Genomic DNA, 22,901 nt, shown 5'->3' on the forward strand with positions numbered 1-22,901 from the left:
AACAATTTCTGACATGCCAGAAATCCACTCGGATCGGACTGGACCTCAAACATTGATTGTGACTTCTAAATGGACATCATGAGCCTGCTCAAGGTACATGACAAATCAGAGACGAATTCGGCCCAATTAAAAATGTGCGGGATCTGACTGATTTGGGGCTAATATTGTGTCAAAGTCGCATAGTGTCTGCGTGGCATTATAGTGAACATACCAGTGAACCATAGTGGCAACACAGCCCTTTTCCTGCACTGCCATTGTAAGATCTTTAAAAATTCTGTATGTTGTGGTTCAGTTATGTGTTCTTGCATTCATTTACCATCATTTTTATCAATTGAACATAGAAATCAGCGCAAATTAGTGCGCAGGTATCGTCTTAAGAAATGTTCATGAATCGCATGTGAGCCCTATCATATCACGCCAAACCAAATTTAAGAATGAACAGGTGTTGATGCATGCAGTGGCTGAACAGTCAGTCGTAGAATTGCATGTCACACCTCTTTACTGTATATTCTCCATCTCCTCCTACAAATTTACAACATGGAGGTGCATAATATATCCAAGAAGAGAACATTTTCTGACCTTGAGATACTCGAGATGAGATCAGCTACTCTGATGTTGCAAATCCAGTTGAACCAATTTGTTTTGGCAGCTAGGAGCTTTAACTGTAAAAGATGTTAACTCACAGACACTGTATAATGGGCTACCAAATGCATTATTTATTACAAAATAACATAAACACTGTAATGCCATTTGTAAAAACCGCAAAAGCTTTGGTTGTGCACCAAAGAACAAAATGAATGATTCAGCACTTACTAACAACTGATTGTTGTGCTCAAAGTAAATCTGTCCAATTGATAGGCATCCTAAGCCATCATCTATTGGTTCAGTAGGTAATTCTCCACCAGATTGACTGTGTTGTGCGTGAGCAAGCCAATACCAACTACATTAAACGTACATTAATAAGTTGATTATTTCCTTGATTAATTGTATATTTGCTATGGTGATTATGGTTAAAATGAATATGAAAAATGTTGACACCCCAAATTGTGTTCATCTACATCTAAAGGTATTCTATTTACTGTCACTGGTTACAGAAACCACAAGATACCACAAATTTAACAGGGTGGACTCGTTTGACTTTTTTATTAAAACAATTACTCAAACAAATTAATTGATTTGGGTAATTGTTGCTGCTCTACTTCACTGCACATCACCAACAGTAACACCAACAGGCATCAGTTAGCATGTTAGCAAACTTTCATCATCTTCAGCTGGAATGTTGCAAGATCTTTAAAGGCTTTCTAGGTAGGGAGCTTGCTAGCTTTAGACCAAAATTCCACAGTACTGCTTAAAACATAAGACTTTTGTTGAGGAAGGGGAGGGGAGCTGACGGAAAGCCGTTGAGCTGTCAGACAAAAGGCACAGACATTTACAACATCTGTGAAAACGGTTGAAGAGAGATCTGTAATTAAACAGAAATAGAACAATGAGAAGCAGCAGCCCCGTCTCTGACCATTTTAGTTTGCACCATTCCAAAAGGCCCGGCCATTTCAAAAAGCTTCCCAGAAATCCCCTGCAGCAGACTCCTCTGAAAGTCGATCTCCATTCAACTCGGCCCGAAGACAAAAAAACAGAAATGCTCAAAGGAAAGTAAACAGGGCTGCTTGCGAATTCAAGTGCTGTCATTTCTTGTGCAAACACATGGGTAAACCCCCCTTTGCTAGCACATTATCACAAGCTCACCACAAACAAAATAGGAACTATAAGGTCAATCCAGTTTTCTGAATACATGGAAATATGTTTTCAGTGATCCATAAATCAAATCTTGCACATTTGTCTTAACTATGAAATATAATGATAAATGACCTTTGAAATGCCAGCTATATGGCATTGCTTATTCATAAATACAATGTGATCTCTCTGGAGTCATCTAAGCTTCCCAGTCAGATGTGATGTCATGAGGTCACACTGGCAAATAATTTAGTTCTATGAAATTAAAAAATTGGTGGACCTGGTATAATTGAAATTTGACTGGCCTAAATTCCTCCTGAAATGTGTGATGTAAAAAACGTGGCATGTGGGTGGGGATGAACTTCATTCATTAGCATGTCATTTACAGTAGACTTCAAGCCCACATGACTTCCCCACAGGGGTTTATTTTAACTGTCCAACCTCCCACTCTCATTCCTGTGTGTTGGTTTACGAGAGAGACTGCTGTCTGCCTGCAAAGCTTCCTTGGCTTCGCCTCATGGGTCAGACTGCTCCTTGCCCCGGTGGTGTGTGTGTGTGTGTGGAGAGTGATGGGGGGGGGGGGGGTGTTAGTTATCTGCGGAGGGTCAACTGGAGTAGACTCTGACATGCCGTGCTGTTTTAACCTTTCACCTCACAGCTCCATGGTGCCCCTTTGCCACAATGAGGGGAAAAGTGTCTCACTAAATTCATTGCTTTGACCTTTCCCCTCTGGAGTCTGGACCTCTTAAATCAAGCAGCCGAGTGGTTTGGTCTGTGCTGGGAGAGCTAGCAGGACGGGACACCCTCGCCTCTCCTCTGCAATTTCACTCCGACGGCAACCAGAGGCCATGGGGTGAGGGAGGAAATGTGCCTCTTTTGGGCTCGCCGCTGGACAGGTCCTGTTATTTCTTTCTTTCCTGTTTCCATGTCGCACCCACAGAGTAATGTTAGCCAGAGAGCTGGAGTCTTCACCAGCAGGGCTTGGTGCTATGAGCTGATTGAAGTGTAGGAGACTTGCGATATTGGTGGATGTGATGTAAGAAAAATTGAAGGTTCTGACCTGTTCTGTTCGGGTCAGCTTGAATCTTTCTACTTTTGAGATGGGTACCAGTTAGCTGGGGCATTTGTTTTCCATCTCAGTTCCAATGCAATATCAGTGCTATCCACACACAGTGGGGATATAGCACATTTTATTAGCGACGAGCATGCTGGAGGATCTTCCCTCCAAATCACCGTCATGTTCAAGCAACGTAATCAAACCGTTCCTCTCTGGGCCCTCGTCCAAGTATCCCTTAGCCTGTATTTCACTTCGGGACATCAATGGAGGCTGTCGGAGTTCTGAGGAGCTGCTCTCGAGCCCCTGGCCTCGCATCTGTTTCCCTAAATCACTGCTGCTCACAGCTGCCTTGCAGGCCAGGAGGAAGCAGCCTCAGCCCCCCTTTCCCCCTTACCTCACGTCCGGAAGCGAACCCTCTTGTCTTGTTCACTTAATGCATTAATGTAAACTGTCATCTGCTCGTGCCGTAGTTGCGGACAGTGGCCGGTTCCAGACAGATTTATATGGGGGCAGCTTTGACTTCCAATCAGATAAACGGAAGGGTCGGTGTGGAATAAATCCCTACACTGAAAACGATTGTGGAGCCCACTTGCCAAACTTAAAAGCCTGGACAGCCCAAAGTAATTTAGTGACTGCTCCCAAAGGATGTATAACTCAGGTCTGTAGGTCCAGGGCCGTGTATAACACAGCAGGCTCCACGGAGAGCATGATAAAAGTTGTAACATGCTCCCTAAATATTGTGTCATATAAAGCTAGCAGGTACTGTATATGTGCGGACACAAACATTTTTTTATTTTTTTCTACAAAGGAATGCAGAAAGTACAATATTATTAATAACGTTATTGAGCATTATGTTGTGGCGCCAACTGATGTTGCCACGATGCCAGCTACTTATTGCTGGTAGTTATGTCTAATTCAGAAATGGTCCAATTCTTCATTTTCTCTAAAGGCCAAACAAATGTTTTGTATATTTCTCCGTAATGGCTTTCATATGAGGGTATCACAGAGATATAGCCGATCATAGACGCACAGCCTCTCGGAGACTTCCCCTGATACCCCTCCCCCTCCCCCTCATCTGATCAAGACCAACTGTTCACCTCCAAGTCTGCCTTCGACTTTGCTGTTATCTACACATCTCCCGACTTCTCATCTTTCTGTTTGGAGGCGCCCTCTCAGGAAAGACGGTCTGTTTGTTATGATAAAAAAGTGTAATGCCACCCTTTTGAATATTTATTTTTACGCCACCATAAATAACCCCGGCAGTTAGGGCCGTAAGCATTCAACGGAGCATGATGGTGATAACCCTCAATTAATCCCCAGCTTCCCCTCGGCTGGATTTATTATTCTTAGGAGAGGCCAGGTGTAGCCCAGCAGAGTGGACCGTAATTGTGTGCATGCTACTTAGGCAAAGACCGCAATGGTAATAAACGAAATTACACAATAAATTCTTCCCAGATGGCCCGCAAACATTTCTCTGCTACTCTGTTGGTGAGTGTGCCGTGTGTGTATGTATGTATGTATGTATGTATGTATGTATGTATGTATGTGATCTGGCGTAGAACACATGGCACACACACACACACACACACGACTCATCTGAGCACACACATGGTGGCATCTGCAAATCCATGCACACTGGCATTCACCCATACACACACACACACACACACATGTTCACACACACATGCTCACACATGCTCATCTAGAGGTAGTGAGAGTGCATAGTGTTTAAATGTTTGCTTAGGTGAAAGATTGTTTCCATCCAGCTAATCATTAGGCCTCAGAGCCGTGCCTTCACTTCCTCTCCTTCCACACACCAACTGTATTAGCCGGCCTGTTTTGATAACCTCTTAATTGGTGTCTGGCTTTGAAAGCTATTTGGTGCCTTTCTAAAAACAATGGGGCTTTTAAATATGGAAAGTCTGCTTTTGCTCCTGATTTTTTTTTACATTTTATCATCACACTTGATGGATGCAGATTATTGGTCCATATTCACTACTAGTTAAATGTATTAAAGAATTTGTTAACTGATTGGAGACGTTAAAGGGTGTGTGTGTATATTTTATATATATATATATATATATATATATATATATATATATATATATATATATATATATATATATATATATAATGTGTGTGTGAGCTGTTAACTCCAGTGTATGCGTTTCTCCCCCCTACATTTCCTGGCCAGTCTGTGAGCCTCCTCATTTTACACTCTGTTAACATACTTATGTGGCCCTCTGGCCTGGCTATGGAACATGCAGTCGTAATCCTACCCTCATATTTAGTGTTGTGTTAGAGCCTCATGTCTTTATGTCTCATAGTCATATCTAAGAATGCATGTCTCACCGTCTGTTGCTGCAGTTTCTAAATGCTGAGGATGTTTGTTATGCACACATTTCATTCAACAAATTAAATAGCAACTCTACTTGCAAATGTATCTTAACAAACGATACAGAACATGACTTTTCCAGTGAGTCATTATGAGTAATGATCTGTCCAGCTCATCTTAGTTTCATGATTTACTCATTGTGTTTGTGTAGGGACCTGATATGAAGTTTTCAGTCATTCACCGATTGGCCGATGCAATCCCACCCCCCTCAGAATAAAGGGGAAAACCTCAACCACAATCTAATATTGAGCCTATTAATAGCAGGGCCCACACACCTACATGTCTTTCACACACGCGCATAGTTAGAGGCAGCACGCCTAAAAGTCTCATCTATCAAGAAACAAACTTGCCGAAACTCACTCACACATACGTACTCATACTCATGCACATACTCATACTCATGCACATACACAGATAAGCAGACACACAGTCTCACATTGTCCGCCTGAGCTGGGAGATGAAGAGGCTAATAAGGTGTGTTGGACGTGCCATTCAGGACATTTAAAGGGGGACTGACAGTTCCGGAACCTTCAGTGTTCACTTACTATCACAGCGAAACAATTTATTTCTCTGTGTTTCTGGGAACTGTGAAGTATTCCTCTTGTCTACAATTGATGAACTTGCTCTCAGAACTGATAAGAACTGAGTTTATTCATAATAATGACTCCCGTTTGCTTTGTGTATGAGGGTCTCATGTAAATATAACACTCTTTTTCTCTCAGTTTCAGTTTCCCTCTGTGTTGACCCTGAGATGTTGCTGATGCCTGGCTGTCTAGCACTGAAGGGAAATAGGCTTGTGAATGGAAAGGGCTTTGGGGCTTATATGTAAGGATCTGTGAGGGAGAGATCATTACAGTGACCCCTAGTGTTCAGTGACATGGCCTTGTCAGAGAGTCTGACACTGAAGTAGCTGCGTCTGTCACTCAAATGAATGCTGGCTTGTGTGTTATCAGAAATCCATAACCACGGAGGAGTCTGTGTTCAGGGTTTTTCACGCTCTCCTAAAAAAAAAAATCTATTTAATAGTCACTGTAATTAGCAATACTTCACCCGTGCTGTGATGTCTGTCATGAGAGCACTACAATGATCCACTTTCTGGCACACTCTCCAGGTAACCATTCATCATTCTCCTTGAGAACTTGAGCCCTTGTCTGGTTCGTGATTTGATGTGCTTCTCGTAGGTCTTGGTGGTAGATGTCAGGCTCCCTTGGTAACCCAAACAGAGCAGTGAAAAGCCATCAGCTCTGCCTGACGCGCTGCATGTGAATCAGGGTTCACTCGGCCCGGCTGCTTCCTCAGGCTCCAGGTGCAGAAGTTGGCTGGATCCGCTTTCACAGGCAGTTATTCCTAAGAAGTTTCTATGATTCCTGTGTTTCAGTTGATCCCCAGGGCCTTGTTTTTGCTCCCTGTTTCTTTTGCTACTGCAGCAATTTCTTTCTACGACTGCTTGAAATGGGGCCACCATTTTGATTGGGGACATGAAAATCTCCTCCGTCTGTGTCTGTAATAAATGTAGTTGAGAGTCCATCACACAGATCAGTGTAATTACCAGTAGCTAACTGCTAAACGTTTGGATGGGGCCATCTGCTACATTTGAACCATGTTTCTCTCTCTCTCTTAATAATGCATGGTGCGTTTTATCGGCTTCACCGGCTCCAGTGAGGTTTTCGTGCCCATAATATGAATAGGATTTTGTGCTGGCCCTTCACTTCTCCGGTTTAGAGTTGAACTGGGCAGACATGATTGGAATTTCTCTCATTCTTCAATGACGTTTACATATGATTTCAAGGCAGCTTGCTAATAAAGGATAGACTCACAGTTTGTCGTGAGGCTAAAGCCTGCTACCTCTCCATGAAATTTACTTCATAACCGTGAGGTAATTTGCCAGTTGTTAAAATAATCAGGGCAGGCACCTTTGCACGGAAAGCGGAACAGTTACAGTCTGAGCCAGGGCTTACCCTCACCAAATCAGGCTCTTCAGCAAAAGGGAAAACCTTGAACCTCAGAATACTCAGACTTGTTTATGTTTTTAGAGGGTGTTTGTCTGGTTGTCTTCTCTATATTTCTGTTGACTCCTGTTTACTTTGTGGACATCTGCGCCATGGGTGGTCCCTAACCAGCGACGACCCTGTTTTGCTTGAGATTATTTTTTAGCAATCAGGTCAAAAAATACGGCCGCTCCCCGCCATCTTCCACTATTTTCATGTTCTGAGAAGCCATTCATGCTGGTGGACTGTGGTCGGTCTGGTTTTTGTGAGGGTCTGACCTGGCAGCGTCCCGAGTGAAACCCAGTCTCGCGCCTGATCCCCCCCCCCCCCCTTCCCCCCCCACACCATGCAGCAGGGGTGCGGGGGGCCGTTTGGCCCGTGTGCCGACAGGCCGCGACGGTTCGGGGGCGGAGGAGGAGGTATGCATGAAATTAGCATGTCACCTCTCCTTCAGGTGCTCTTCCTGAGATATGTCAGAGGCCCGCAGTGTGCCGAGGCCAATTAGCCAGCCACTTCCTGAAGGGGGAATGAAGCAAAGTGAAGTGCGGTGCAGCTGGTGGAGCCGCGGCAGCACGTATCCGTAGCCTCACTCCGTCAGGGGATGGAGGCCCACGGTCAGGACTGACGGGGACATGTGAGAGCTCACGGTCAAACAGTGTTTAGCTGCTGCTTTTGTTGTATGAAACACAGCATGAAGTGGACAGCTTGTCAAGGCCAGGTTAGAGCATATTACACCTTGAGGTGTTCACAAAATTAACATGAATTTGCTTTTAAATTTTGTTTTAATGAACTTTTACAGAATTTAGTTTGTGTTTAGGCCTATGTTTTTTTATCTCCTTACATGAAATTCCTTGATATTATCTTCTTATCTAAGCTGGTTTTATATAAAATGCTCTGCATCGGCCCTCTTCAAGTGCCATGATCTCATGTGCGCATTAATCATAGCAGCATGTTGTGGACTTTTATGTTGTTTTCTGTTTTTTCTCGGCACAGCACATTGTTGATGTTGATGCTGCCATGATCTGTCATGTTTTCACGTGTTTTTCACCACCTATGAAGTCACTGAACTTTTTGGTATGCCCCATTAAGCATCAAGTCCATCACCAGCCTGTACTTTTTTTATCCTAAATCTTCTTTTTTGTCTCTTCCACATGTATTAATATTTGTGACCTCATTTCAAAGTTATATATGTTCTGATCTTCGCCTGCTGCTGAGCAACAGCAAAAGAGAGTGTACGTGCGACACAGTGTCTTACAGAACACCCTCCTCTGTTTTGAGGAGAGCAGCGAGGCAATCCCAGTAAGTTGTTATTAGTCCCTGTGCTATCACACTGATAGCAGCGCAGATGAGAAGCTGCCGTCGTGTTTACCTCTGCTCTTCTCTCAGGGACTTCTCGTCTCGGAAAAACATTGATAACTCGCGCTGCCAAACACCATCATTAAACCGCAAAATACTAGCAAAATATTTTGTCTGTGCAAGCGGTCTCGGAATGCAGCTTCTTGCGATAACCATCCTCTTTTTCGTTATTTTTTTCATGTTTTTAAGATCAGCTCTAATTATAGTTGTTGCTCTTGTCTGTTTTCCTTTCCAAGTGTATTGTGAATTCACTGTTGTTCTGTACTGAATCTGTATTCTTGAAACTGTCGCCTTTCAAAGCTGCATATTTATATACTGTATGCGCTTCAGTCAGACTTGGGTCCGTTGGGCGAGTCAGACAATTCCTATTAGCCTCACTGTAGGACCCTATGAGCACACACCTAGACTGGAGGGCTGAAAATGTTCGGACAGCGAGTGGAAGAAGTCCACCCCTAGCAACCAGGAACAACACAGTCCGACTCTGACCCTGCCTTTGAAAACATGAAGTATCTCTGTTTGCTCCCGTTTCAAAGGAAACACCGAATTGATCTTTACAAGGAGTCTGTGACTGGAATAGTCCCTTGGCTTCCTGTTACCTTTTCCAGTGTAATCAAATAATGGATTTCATTTCAACCCCAAGCAGTAGCCGTGCAGAGGAAATTATGTTCAGCAGGCGTGTTTATTTGACTTCTGCCATCCCATGCCATGAAAGCTAGTCCTTTTCTTCCTGCACTGTAACGTGACATAAACCAGCTTGCCAAAGCCTATGTCAATTGAAAATGTGGTGTAATTAAAAATGATCCCTTTAATTAGAGCATAAGACTGACAGGCGCTCTCTCTCCCTCTCTTCTTTCCTCTCTCCCTCTCTCCTCTCTCCCCCTATTCCCCTTCTCTCTCCCTCTCTCTCTCCCTCTCTCTCCTTCTCATTCTCTCTCTCTCTCTCTCTCTCTCTCTCTCTCTCTCTCCTCTCTCTCTCTCTCTCTCTCTCTCTCTCTCTCTCTCCTCTCCCCTCTCTCTCTCCTTTCCCCCTGTATGTCTATCGCTTACTCCACCATGCCTCTTATTCATTCACATGTTCATAGCCACTCAGTGTCTGTATAGACCCTTTCAACAAGGTAAACAAAAACAATGCTTGAACGTTCTATTTGGGCCCCAATCTACTTCCTCTGCATTAAGATAACATACAGTATGGAATGTTAAAACGGAAGTCTTGTGGGGCCAACTATGATGCTGATAATGGAACTCTCTTGAAAGGGTCTATATCAGGTGTGTATATCGGCACTCAGTGGCAGTTTAGGGCCGCTTTGAGCTGCTGTTGTTTTTTTTATTGTATTGTAATTTGTATATAGTGTGGAAGCCACCCATGACCAGGGACATAGGCCTCTGATTTGTGCACGGGTTATGTGCAGTTTACAGTTGAGATAGGAATCGATTTGCCCTTGAAATGTAAGCAAGGTGAGAGTAGATGTTTCATACTGTACAGGGGAGGCCACATCAGACCAAGGCCATATGTTAAGATGTAGCATGTTCCGAGAGCCTGTGTTTGGCCTTCCTCTGCTGTCCGGTTTCGCTCTTGGTTGAGTTTTAGGACCACAGAAACCATAAACTACTATATCAAAAAGGCAATAAACAGAATTTTTCCTCTAACTTTTCAGAGGTGTGATAGCTCAGGCATCCCAGAAATGGTAAAACAGTCCTTCAGTGCCCGACCGAACTGTCAACAAAGTGGGAGAGAGCGCGCGCTACTGGAAATAGTCCACAGTGATCCCACTGTTCAGGCCTGGGCTAAGGCATCCCTCATGGAAAAAGCTCACCAACAGGGGACAAACTTTGATCACTCGGTAAAATTAGAGCAATTATGTGAATTATTCTGATATATAGCAGAGGAGTATGCAGCGAGCCCAGCGATTCTAGATGGAAGTGGAAAGTTTATTAGTAGGAAATGTGTAAGGTTAAAATTTCTTTTAACCATTTCGTGCCAGCTTCAGACACGGACCTCTGTTATCTTCCCACTTAGATGTACAGCCCTTTGAAGGTTCCAGAATAAGTTACACTGAACACTGTTAAACCAATGTGATGATATATTATATTATATTATATATATGACCTAGATAGACACATATGATGTATTCCTTTTAATTTACTGAAGGGAAAAAAGATTATGGGTACATGAAGAGGTAATAGTGTATTTAAAATCTAAACTGTTGAGAAATCCTGCAGTTCTGCCAAATGCAGCAATTGTCTTGTTTCAGTGAATGATAAGTAGGTGTGTGTGTCCACATAACGGTCATGTACTATGCAGATCTGAAACTCTAACACCAAGAACTCTGCTGATTGGTTGTTACTTTTGGAAAGGGAACAGAAATGTGGGTCACGTACATGTTGTAGACTAGTTGATTATGCATGTAATCGAATCTCATAACACTGTAGATGTGACAACCACCCGGTAATGAAACCACAGAATATTCATTTGTCTCCATGTAATCGACCTTTAGTATATGTAAATTGACAACACATATTAAAACAACAGTATGGTAATGTCTTCCCAGCTTACATGGCCCTTTATATTATATAACATGTTCTCTGGAGTTTGAGCAGTGTAGGACCACACAGTCTTTTCTGCAGTTATTAAAACATCATAAAGACTGGTTAAGTCGGTTTTCCTGCACTCGCGCCACCAACAAAGGCGCGCTTGTGTTTGCCCACCGGCACGGCCTCCCCTCCCCTTCATAAGTTCTGGAGAAATGAAAACCGTTCCCCTCAGAAGGGCCATTAGATGAGACTGACTAAAGGTTCCCCAGTCGCCTTCTCCAACCACTTCCAAGGCTCACTTTGGAGCCAAGAGGTCTTTCTCCTGTCCCTCACCTCATCTACACCTTCCAGCTTTCTGCTGATCCAACACCCCCCCCCCCCCCCCCCCCCCCCCCACACACACACACACACACACACACACACACAAATACATAAATACATATACGCACACACGCACACTTTCTTTAAGGCCGTACAGAGAGACTGTGATCCTAGGCCTGGTTTGCGTTTCAGTGCACCAGTCCCTCTGTTGGAATAAAATGGACGAGTTATAGACTGCTTGACTGCATTTTCCTTTGTGATTCTCTTGTTGTATGAATCCCAACACGACTTACTGTCACTTTTTAACATTAAAGCTTCCATTATGAAACGATCAGTTCCTCCTCTGCCTTCTAGGTAGTGTAGTGCAGAGAGTGCTCACTCTGGTCTAGTGTTGGGCCCCAAACTAGGCCTGCTCTGCAACCCTTCATGCTTAGCAGAGTAAATATAATTAGAGGTGTCACTCACTGCCCTGGCTTGTTGTGTGATTTGGCGCCATTAAGAGTGCTAAATGAAGGCTCGGGATGTGCACTAAAAGGCATTCTGTCTATTTAAAACGTGTCCGTCTCCGAACGGGAGCGACAGACATGGCAGCCGGTCTGTCGGCTTTGGTAGGATGCCAGGCCAGACGGATCTAAATTAAGCGTTGCCGGCCCCGTACCTCGTCAAAATCAAAACGCCCCCTGTGTGTGTGTCTGTGTGGGGGCTGCTCACACTTGTGCCATGCTGAGACCTGTGTTTGCAGGCAAACATATTTATGACCAACAAATGTTTACAGGCACCTAAAAATGACTTACATGGAGTTCTGTACGTTTGCCAGAACAGGTAAAAATGATGTCTTTTTATCCAAAGGACTCATACACAGTTTGGAGGTTGGGAAATGAAGTGTGACCATTACCAATCAAGTAACAATAATTTTCAGTAAAACCTTCCAACTTTTTCCTTATGATTTATAGTATTTGATATCAGATGAATGCATAATGGGTATTTTGTATAGATATTTCTGTACCCAGTCACTTCTGCAGACAAGCAATCAGTCAACAAGTGTTATGATGCTATTGGATAAGCCTGTAAACATCTGTGATGCCATCATTGCTTTCACCATTTACATTGTGCCAAGACGTTTTGATGCTTCAAGCTGTAAGGGCGTATGCTACACATTGCTTTATAATTGCATTGATTACTTTGCAGAAGGTTATATACCTATGTGTGTATATCTTGTTATACCCTGTAAAAGTATAAATACATACAATAAAACCAATTCTTTGCTGAACTATGCATAGTAACAAACTAGGTGTTGTTTTAACACATTTACTCAATCAGTCATGTTAGCAAGCCAATACCATTTTAGCATTTAAAAGGATTCTATTGGCAAGAACCCTCTTCTGTTATGTTTGGCAATTCTAAAAATTTATTTTTAAGTTGTTTATTTGTTTTATATGCAATGTTTATGGAGACAGCATTCAAGTCCTAAGATGGCACTGCACTTAATCAGAGTGGTTTTGAACAGATTTAAATCAGTGGTCGAGCTTTTTGGTCCATTTCTCACTTCAGGGGTTAAGGTTAAAAATATCAAGATGTTGACACGGCAGTCTTTTCATAGAGCAAAAGAACTCGTTTAATTCCACGGCATCTGTTTTATTTGCTGATTTACATGTGGACAGCTATCATTTTGTGAGGAAGGTGGCAGTGATAGATGAGGTGTTTTGGCTCCTAAGCAATAAAACCAAATTATAGTGCTGCACTGAAAAGACATTCTTCATCTCCCTTCCTCTCTCTCTCTCTCTCTTTCTCTCTTTCCCTCCCCCAGAAACTCACTCATTCACTCTCACTCTCTTTCTCACTCTCTCCAGACCTTATAAAGATTGTTTCCATATGATTGCAGCATCCCAATTTCCCTACGCTGGGCCTAATCTAATAAAAGTGAAATCCTTTCATTCATTAAAATTTTAGAAGCACCCTCAGAATAAACTTAATAGGCGACCTTTGCTTAGGCAACCTTTGCTTAGGCCCTGAATAATGGAAAGGACCACATATTCCACACCTACACATTTATATTTTAACTGCTACAGAGTAATATTGCCCTTTGCTGAAGTTGACTTCGTGAAAGAATATAAAACATTTCCAACTTGAAGTCTCGTTATTAACTTATTTTATATGTGTAGGTCCCACTAACTAACTAACTAACTATCCCACTACACACTGCTAACTAACTAACTACTGTAACTAACTAACTACTGTAACTAACTAACTGACTGACTGACTAACTAACTATCTAACTACAAACTGCTAACTAAATGGCATTGTGGACCCATGTAACTGACTATCCATGTTGTGAGCTATGTGGAGGATGGTGACAGCGCTGCATGGATTTCAGTTTGACTGTCATCTGTCAGTCACAAATGTGTTTGTCAGTAGGGGAAAGTTGTCTGCCCAGCTTTGATTCTACAGTAGGTGTCCATCTGGGTTTCCAATGGAAGTGTCCAAGACCAAACTCTTAATGACATCAAAAAGCTCTCAGGCTGTTTTTACATCCCCTCCTCTCTTCACCCTTTCGAAAAACACACTACTCGTTATCTCTCCATTCAAGGCTTTCAAAACAACAGATGCCTTGCCAACTGTTAAGTTTGGCTAATTCTGCCGTCCTCCCCTGGACTTTGTGCAAACACATCCCTGGATTGTTATTATGAATTGCTGATGACTGCAAAGACTTAGGTACTTAGTAATCAAATCTCTCTCTTCCCTCTTTCCTTCTCTCTCCTCCCACTCCTCCTCCTCCTCCTCCTCTTCTTCTCTGCTCTTCAGCTCCATCAGGCTGCGGAAGTTTCTCTCTTAAGAGGAGCAAGAGTCATATCAGCTGAGGACATTCTGTTTTTAATGAGGAAAGACAAGGTAAAATGTATTTCTCTCTCTCACACTCTCTCTCTCACTCACTCACTCACTCACTCACTCACTCACTCACTCACTCACTCACACACACACACACACACTAGTGCACACACAGACATACACAATTACCCAATGTCACCTCAGTTTGCACCAAAAGTTCTGTTCCATGACCACCATGTTCATTTTATTTATATAACATTTTCTCATAGGCTCATGTGCCCTTTCATTGAGTAAAACATAAATGTTAATACTTGGTTGCTATTTTTTGGTATATTCCTAGGAATTGGTTTTCCTTTTCTGCTACAGTGAGCCCTGCATCCCATAGAGGTTGTTCCTGTACTCTGTCATGCTCTGATTTCATTACTAATCCATGAAATGTTTCCCCCTTTGGTTTCTGCATCAGTTGAAAAAGACAGTGCCTTTCCTCTCAGAACTGTACAGATTTATGACTTTTACTACTGGACCTCTCCCCACCCCCCTCACTCTCTTGAACTCTTCTACCTCCCTCTCTTCCTGCCTTCCCCTACCTGACTTGCACTTCATGTTTCTCATTCCCTCCCTCTCTCTTTCTCTCTCTCTCTCTCTCTCTCTCTCTCTCTCTCTCTCTCTCTCTCTCTCTCTCTCTCTCTCTCTCCTGTCTTCCCATCTTGTGTTTCTGTCTTGCTCCACCTCTCTCCTTGGACCCCTCCACTTCTCTCTCTCCCTCTCCATCTCTCTCCCTCTCCATCTCTCTTTCTCTCTCTCTCTCTCACACACACAGAAAAAAGTACGGAGGCTGTTGAGGTACATGCAGTTCCGAGACTACAAGTCTAAAGTCCTCAAGACCATTGATGACGAAGAACCTCTGGAGCAAGGTACGGCCGATGCCCCTCACCCAGCTCATGCGCTCTGCATGGTCCCTACTCCCTACTACAAACACACCCACCCTTGGCACAGTCGTTCCACAAATGCACAACATTTACTGTCCAGCCACCGTGCCCACAGTCTAGATTGCATTTGCTAGGGTGTTTGGCACAGCGCTGTCTCTGTCTCTGAGAGTCTGAGGAGCGAGGCCCGTCTTGCCTCGGGGGTTCAGTTTCACAATCCCCTCTCCCCCGTCAGAGATGAAGGCACTAGTAATGACCGGAGTCAGCCAAGGTAATTGTGTATGCCACAGTCAATCAGCCGCAGTCATTACCCAGAATGCAGACAGAAGCTTTGGCATGACGGCTCCTGTTCTTGCCGAGCGTTTCCTCCAGGGCTTCGACCCTGCTCTCATCAGGATCCCCAAGAAGGCAAAGGGGGCAACGAGGGGGAAGTGAAAGCCAACCCCCCAAAAAAGAGGTTGACTGAGGTTCTCATGAAATGAGAATCATTAGGACATTTAGCCTTGCATCCAAGACCCCCGTAACTGGAGAAATGGAATAATATGCACACATAGCCCTTCCAAAAAGACGCCATTTCAGTCTATTGAAAAGGAGCCTGTATGTCTGTGTAGGGAAACAGGACTGCTCTCTCTTTCTCTGCCTCTCTTTCTCTCTCTGTCTCTCTGTCTCTCTCTCTTTCTCTCTCTCTGTCTCTGTCTCTCTCTCTCTCTGACCTGCTTCTCTCTCTCCATCATGAAGCCTTTTTTCTTCCCAGGAAAAGTTCAGATGGATGTTGTGTAATGTTTCCTTGTAAACATTTTGTTTAGTGAGGTACCTCAAGGGTGACTCATTGACTACCACAAAAGGCCCCAACAGAATTCAGTCCAGTGTACAAATGCAGTACTGTACAGGGCATGACCAACCCATGCCAAGGCCAGAGTGTAGAGTACTGCATGTTTGCAAGGGCTAGTTCATAGGGTGAACGTGTGGTGTGGTGAGTACAGTATGTTTTGTGATGGCTCTGACAAAAAAGAACATCAGTTTCCTCTTTCCTCTTCTCCTCACGCTCCTCTCAACGTCTCTCAGCATCAGTCCTGAGTGTTCCTCTTAAAAACGTGTGTGTGTGTGTGTGTGTGTGTGTGTGTGTGTGTGTGTGTGTGTGTGTGTGTGTGTGTGTGTGTGTGTGTGTGTGTGTGTGTGTGTGTGGTCATGGTCTCATCTGGTTAGCTTCTACTACAAGTCTTTTCTAAACTCCTTACTACAAAGCAATAAAGCAAATTAAACTAAGAATACAGTGACAGAAAAAGACATTTGTTTTCATTCGTTTTTAAACAAACAAGTAAAAGACTACGGTCAAAGCACACTGCCATTAAGCTTGTAGTGAGAGCAGTGGAACACAGCATGCAACTATCACAATTTAAAGAACCTATTATTCTTAAAATTGTGTGCAACCAGTTCTAAACATACAGATGCAACAATTTAATTATTTAATGACCTTTTCTTTCATTTTCAGTGGGGATGCTTGTCGTTTCATCAAAGATGGTCATGCTTCCTCTGTTTACTCCCCCCGTTTCATCACTGCAGATTAGCTTTGTTTACTATATAGCCAAACCAAGATTTTCCTAGCTCTTTTATTCGTGTAAACACCCCGCTGCATCAAATGGCAAATTTAGAAAACATTAAAGCCAGAAGTATAGGACTAATTACGTACGTCAACATATTTGTGCAATGTGAAGGCAAGTTTATACAAAGTGGCATTTCTTCATGTTTTGATTGGGTTGCCAGGTTTATTTAGAGGGTCCACAATTACAGGTCTGTTCAAGGTTTAGATGTGACCGTTCTGAAAGAACTTTAGTCACATAAATTTGCAGTCATTAAGGTGTCATAAATTTCATCCAATTGATGAAAAAAAGTTTGAGACATCATCCTGAACAAGGCATTGCCTCAGAGAGAAAAAAAAAGCTCAGAAAGACTAAACATTGCTATTCCTGCTTCTCATGTAAGCAGTCTGTATTGTATCCTCACTCAGGAAACCAAACTAGAAAACCTTTTTTAAAACAATTTTCTTACAGTGTGAATTGGATTTTAAAACTCAACCTGAGCTAGATGGACAATAAGAATCTGCAGGAGGAAAGACACTGTACTCTGCTGCTGCTGGGACTCTGAGCCTGCGAGTGATCTCATTAAGTTGACGAGGGCAGAGAAATGTTATGAGCTATGCCCCTGCCTTCCATAAACTGTCATGAACCTCAAGATATGCCCTCAGTGTGCAACCCAGGGTTGAACAAAGAGATCTCTCATCAAGCCCTGAAACAGTGAAACAGTCAGCATCGTAACCCGCCCCCCCCCCCCAATACACCCAACAGTGACACCTCTGACTCCTGTAGCACTGCATAGAGATCCTGTCAAACAAGAAATAATTGTATAACTGTGAGTTATAATTCCTCAAGCCGTGAGGTGAGGTGTGTGTGTGTGTGTGTGTGTGTGTGTGTGTGTGTGTGTGTGTGTGTAGTCTGGGTGAAGTGACTGAAGGTAAGGGAAAAAACAATGCATGGAGTCGTGTGGATTCAGCCTCCAACATGTCCCTCCACTGAGTCAGGTGTAAACAACCGCAGCTGCTTCCCAGATGTAAATCCACACACACACACACACACACACACACACACACACACACACACACACACACACACACAAACCTCCTACCTCTGTCTGTGCCCACTTACAGACAAATACAGCAGCAGCAGTGTGAACAAAAGGAAACGGCTGGTCCAGGACTTCCTCAGCTCCATTGACCAGACGGGGGAATTCTTGGCCCTGCTGGAGGAGGATGACGTGGACGAAGTCAAGCAGGAGAGATTGGAGGTGAGTGGAGGAAAGGGTGCCGACAGCCCTTACAGACACGCACGCACGCACGCACGCACGCACACTTCATTTACTCATCGACTGTATGCACATGCATACACTTAGGGCCAAATATTGTAAAGACGGACAGTGCTGTGGGTCTACTGTGGTTGTGTGGTCAGTAAGGGAGAGAGAGAGAGAGAGAGAGAGAGAGAGAGACTGATGAGAAAGAGAGAGAGAGAGAGAGAGAGAGAGAGTGACCGTTTCCCTGTTATGCACCCACCAGGGAACTAGATCCACTGGATCCACGTCCGCAAGGTGCTTAAACACGTTCAACGTATTTCACAAAACCGCAGGAGCACACGATCTCCCATGTCTGGGCTGCTAAGAGCCGGGTCATTTTCACTGAGGACAAGCCTGGGGCTTCCCTCCTGTGTGATAATGTCACACTCTGGTGTCGGCCTCGGTCTGTGCAGCGTGGCGGTCCAGCGAAGCCGCAGTCCGCAGCGCTAGTTACACCTCCCAAAGCCAAACAGAACCAAACACAGGACGGCAAGAGTGACTTGGCTGTCAGCGTTACACTCTTGGGTTTTCTGAAATGGCCACTAATGATACGGTCAAGCTGTGGAGGTTCCTCTGCATATGGCTCTGACCATGTTATGGGGGGTTGGGGAAGAGGGTCAAATCATGAGCTAGACACTACTGTTTTTTTTTTTCTTGTGTCTCTTCCTGCCTAAACCCTGGGTGTTTTAAACTGAAGTTCACCTTGTGTGTATGTGGCTGAAGAATCGCATGTTGGGAGAAAAGAAAAGAGCGACTGGGGCTGGAGGTGGTGGGGGGGTTCCTCTGCCATGAGGCTCCTACCCACCTCGTTTCAATTAAAACCAAGTCCCAGTCAATCTGGAGGTGGCCCAGAAAGACTGTGGTTTCCACCCCCCCCCAAAAAACTTTGTTCCTAGCTAGGATTTTAATGGGTATGTTTTAGCTATCAGGAACGATCTTTGGGGGACAAGGAACTATATCCGTGTGGCCCTCCCACTTAGCTGGAGCTGGTGAAGGGGCCTGTGGAGCCTTTTTATTGCCGTACCCACAGAGAGCCGCTGCTTTATCTTGCTACGCCCTCAGCCTCCACCTGAAGTAGCTCTGCCCCCTCTCACGTGGCTTACAACACGCCCCTGATGGCTTTGCCATACTGCCAATTTGACTTCAAAATCACGCACATAATTCAAGTAAATTTGGAAATAAAAATAGAGTAAATTCAAGTGTTTGGAAGAGCCTCTGTAGAAATCACTACTGAGTGTTACCTTAAGGCCTTGCTACTATCCTATTTCATTTTGGAGCATTTTGATATGAGAATCTGTTGAAAAACAGCTCCAATAGCAACTGAATATTTATTGATTTCTTTTTTTTACAAAACAAAGAATTTGTTTCAGAATGCTTTGTGCTTAATGTGATTGTCTCGTTGCTCTCGCTGGTTTTGCATTTCTAAATATATATTTTGTTGATGCACAAATTCTTGAATCAGCCTTGTGTAAATATCATGGCCATTATTCCACTGGAAATCCAAACCCACAACCTCTGGTCAAGTATGTTGTCAGAGCTCCATCTCCCAAAATACATATGTGCCCAGCCAAGGCAGTCATACGTCCAGGTCATGCAGAGGTATAATTTAGCTGGCTAGCTCCTGCTGGTGATCAGACGGGGAGGATGCTGGGGCTTTTGTCAGCGGCGAGGATTGCGCTTCCTCAGGCGGACCATCAATCATCTCAATGACCCGCTAAGATCTCCTGACAATCTGTTATTTTCTCGGCCACGTTCAGATGGGAATGCTTAAAAGTCTCTTTGTCATGTTGTGTGGATATCCACATTGTTTTGTGTTTTTTTCCCTGTGTGCCATTTAATGCCATGATGACAGCAGTCTCCAGAGGATGCTATTCTGGGACAGGAGGGATATGCATTCTGCATACTGACCCACATAAAAAAGTGCTGAAAAGTAAAGTTAAAATGACAACTTCTACTTCTCCATTTCTACCTTGGTGTTTTATGGCAACTCGGATGACTTTGTTCACCGTAGACACTGTTGGCTGCTGTAGTTATGTCATAAATATGATGCCACACAGTCAGTGAAGATCAAGAGTTCTGGACATTTTTTGGACATGGCGTCCAACAGGCACACTCCTCGGGCTTCATGTGTCAGGCCGGGGATCGCTTTATGTCACTGAAGATGAATAAGCACCACAGGGCTCAGCCCAGAATTACTGGCTTGATTTACATTTTTGGTGTTCTTTCCCCTTGATACTCTGAGAAGGCCTAGATTTGAAACCCCTTAGCTTAGTGGAACCTTCCCTCCCTACGTCTTTGGCTTCCTGGGGGATACAAAACGATTTTTTTCCTATCAGTCTAAATATGATGGACTCATTGGCAAACAAATAAAGCAAGCAAACATACATAAAACTGGGCAAAAATCATCAGGGGAGACGGTTCAATTTTTAAAAGATTTTTTTTTTAATGTTTCACCGTTGCTACAATAAAAATATTGTGGTGATATTGGCAAAAATATATATTTTTTGTCCACATTAGTTAAACGTCTAACCTAGTTAAGGGGTCATGGATAAGATTCTCCCATCCCTTCTCCCTGTTTGCTATCCATGATGCAGGGGGAGATTCCGGATATGATTTTGTGGTCTCGTCAAAGCTGTAAGTAGCATCAGGTGTCTTGTTCAATTTTTCACACTTTAATGTGTTTTGTTAAGGCTCATTAAAAACAGCCCAAGTGGATCACGAGACCGCCGCCTTCTCTTCTCCTTCTGCCTGCTTTTCCAGTCTCCTTCGATGCATAGGAGAATTCTTCTCTCCAACATAGACACATGCACTGAACGTATTTTTTCACATTTAACTTTGATGAAACGTGTTTATCAACACTGAAACAATATTCACTTACACAAAGCAACTTTAACATTCAAGAATAACCATGAACACCATGGTATTGGACATTATAAAAACAGAGTAAAAAGAAATAAAACATAACCCATATGCAAGTATAACACTTTACTGTAGTGGAAACCTTTTTATATATGTGGCAGGAGCGAAATCACTCAGCTACCAGTGGTACAAATTGAGATTCCCTGTCTCCAGACCACACTGGCATTAAGCAAGAGCATTTACAAGCCAAATCAAATATTTGCCGATGTCCCTCAGTATGGGCCGCAGCCTCAGTTGTGGCTGTAATTTAGCTATTAGCAGGTTGGTCAGAGTTTTCATTTAATCAACCCCCCCCCCCCCCCCCCAAATATAGCATTCATCTGGAGGAAAAAAAATCCGCCCCCCCTCACACACACACCGTCTCACTTCAGTCAGTAAGCCACAGTCATAACATTTCTCCTGTCTCGGCCAGCACGGTTGACAAGAGTTATTTAAGTTCAGCGGCTCCAGTCGCGTATCGCTCACAGCCCAATTTGGACCAGAACCCAGACACGAAGGCTGCTGCGAATTCCCCCTCCGCACACCAAACTCCGCTCGGCTCTTAACGACACTAATAGAAATCACAGCTCCAGAGGCTGTGTGCAGCCCTGCGCACAGACAGGGAGCGGCGGGTTTTCGGCATCATTAATATGTATTTTCAGAGATGGAATTTCCAACGACTGCCAGCTAACTAAATAAAAAGACTCCGGTTGGTTTGGGTGGCCTGAAAGTGATCCAGCAAAGCCTCGCGTTTGGGCACGGTGCCCCGGACTCGTTGTCAGACTGTCCTAAGACCTCCAGAGGAGATAGAGTGCGGCGCCTCTCTCACAGGCCCACTTACCCAACCTGAGGCTCCGAGACGGATCGCTCTCCAGCCTATTAAAAGACATTAGCAGCACGTAGGTTTTGAGCTGGAGAAAAAAAAAGCTGTAAACCTTGAGCGGGATTTTACAACCTGCACCCCACTAGAACGCACAAATTTATTGTTTGCTGAACTCTCTAAAGGTATTACATTGGACCAAGTGTAGGAAACGTCTAATTACAGGTTCTGACCTGCGACTTAACACCATCTGCTATAAATCCAGGCTGAATGCATTTTGCTGGCTATTAAGAGGGTCCGTAACAGCCTGCTGGCCCCTGTCCGTGGACAGACAGTGTTTCCTTGTCAGAGTAGGTCTGGACACGTGACGGAGGGCTCTTGGATACTGAAGTCTTGTGGAGTATTTTGCAAGTGGTAGACCTGACCTTTGACCTCTAACTACTGTAGAGGACCTGCAGTTCAGCTGCCGTGGCTCCTGGCCAGATTTGACAGAACACCATTACACATTGATGGAGGATATTGTGATAAAACAAACAAGAATTAAATGAATACCGCTATTGTGCAATCACCTCAATCCCATCATTTTCTTAGCTTTTTTTTTCGTGAGCAAACACTAGTGAGATTGTTCATCATGATGTAGGATAATTGCATCGCTGGTATCGTATGCAGGGAGAACATTTCTCCGCACTGATCACACTGGCCCCTTAAGATGTAACACAATCTTTGGATTATGCTGCCCGGCTGAAGAAAGAGATCTGTTTACGCATGACAAGCGTGCCATTTGTTTCATTAGACCGTCGTTATTACACGGTACGCCAGGGCCGTCTCTGCTTCCAGGATTCCAAATCGCATTAAAGGCCAAGCATTTACCGTCAGTGTTTGGTTTCATTGCGCTGACGCAACAAAGGGGCGTCTTGTTGGATGAGCAGTGTGTTGCATGAGCTTGATAGGAATGCGGTCACTCCCTCGGTGAGTGAGTGTGTGTGACCTGGGCCGGGGAATCCCTGTGCCTGGGGCTCTGGGCAGCTGGAGCCAGCGAGTGGTCCTGAAACGGGCCCAGGTGTCGGCCACAGCTGTGGCCCACTCAGGATGTTTGATTCAGCAGAGTCAAGGTTATGCAACTGCAGGGCTTCTAAATTTGTACCTTGCCGAGTCATTCCTTTGAAGG

General features: G+C 44.0%; 1 protein-coding gene across 3 annotated transcripts in view; it reads left to right on the plus strand.

Moving 5' to 3' along the window:
- The window catches only part of supt3h (SPT3 homolog, SAGA and STAGA complex component), a 90,629-nt gene that overhangs the window by 49,181 nt on the left and 18,547 nt on the right, over positions 1-22,901 (plus strand). For all 3 annotated transcript variants that reach the window (XM_042072212.1, XM_042072211.1, XM_042072210.1), the window contains exons 4-6: positions 14,183-14,269; positions 15,027-15,120; positions 17,837-17,973. In XM_042072212.1, coding sequence (XP_041928146.1) covers positions 14,183-14,269; positions 15,027-15,120; positions 17,837-17,973 — 318 coding nt within the window. The remainder of the gene's footprint in view (positions 1-14,182; positions 14,270-15,026; positions 15,121-17,836; positions 17,974-22,901) is intronic.

This window comes from Alosa sapidissima, chromosome 19, assembly GCF_018492685.1.
Source record: "Alosa sapidissima isolate fAloSap1 chromosome 19, fAloSap1.pri, whole genome shotgun sequence".
Taxonomy (NCBI): domain Eukaryota; kingdom Metazoa; phylum Chordata; class Actinopteri; order Clupeiformes; family Clupeidae; genus Alosa; species Alosa sapidissima.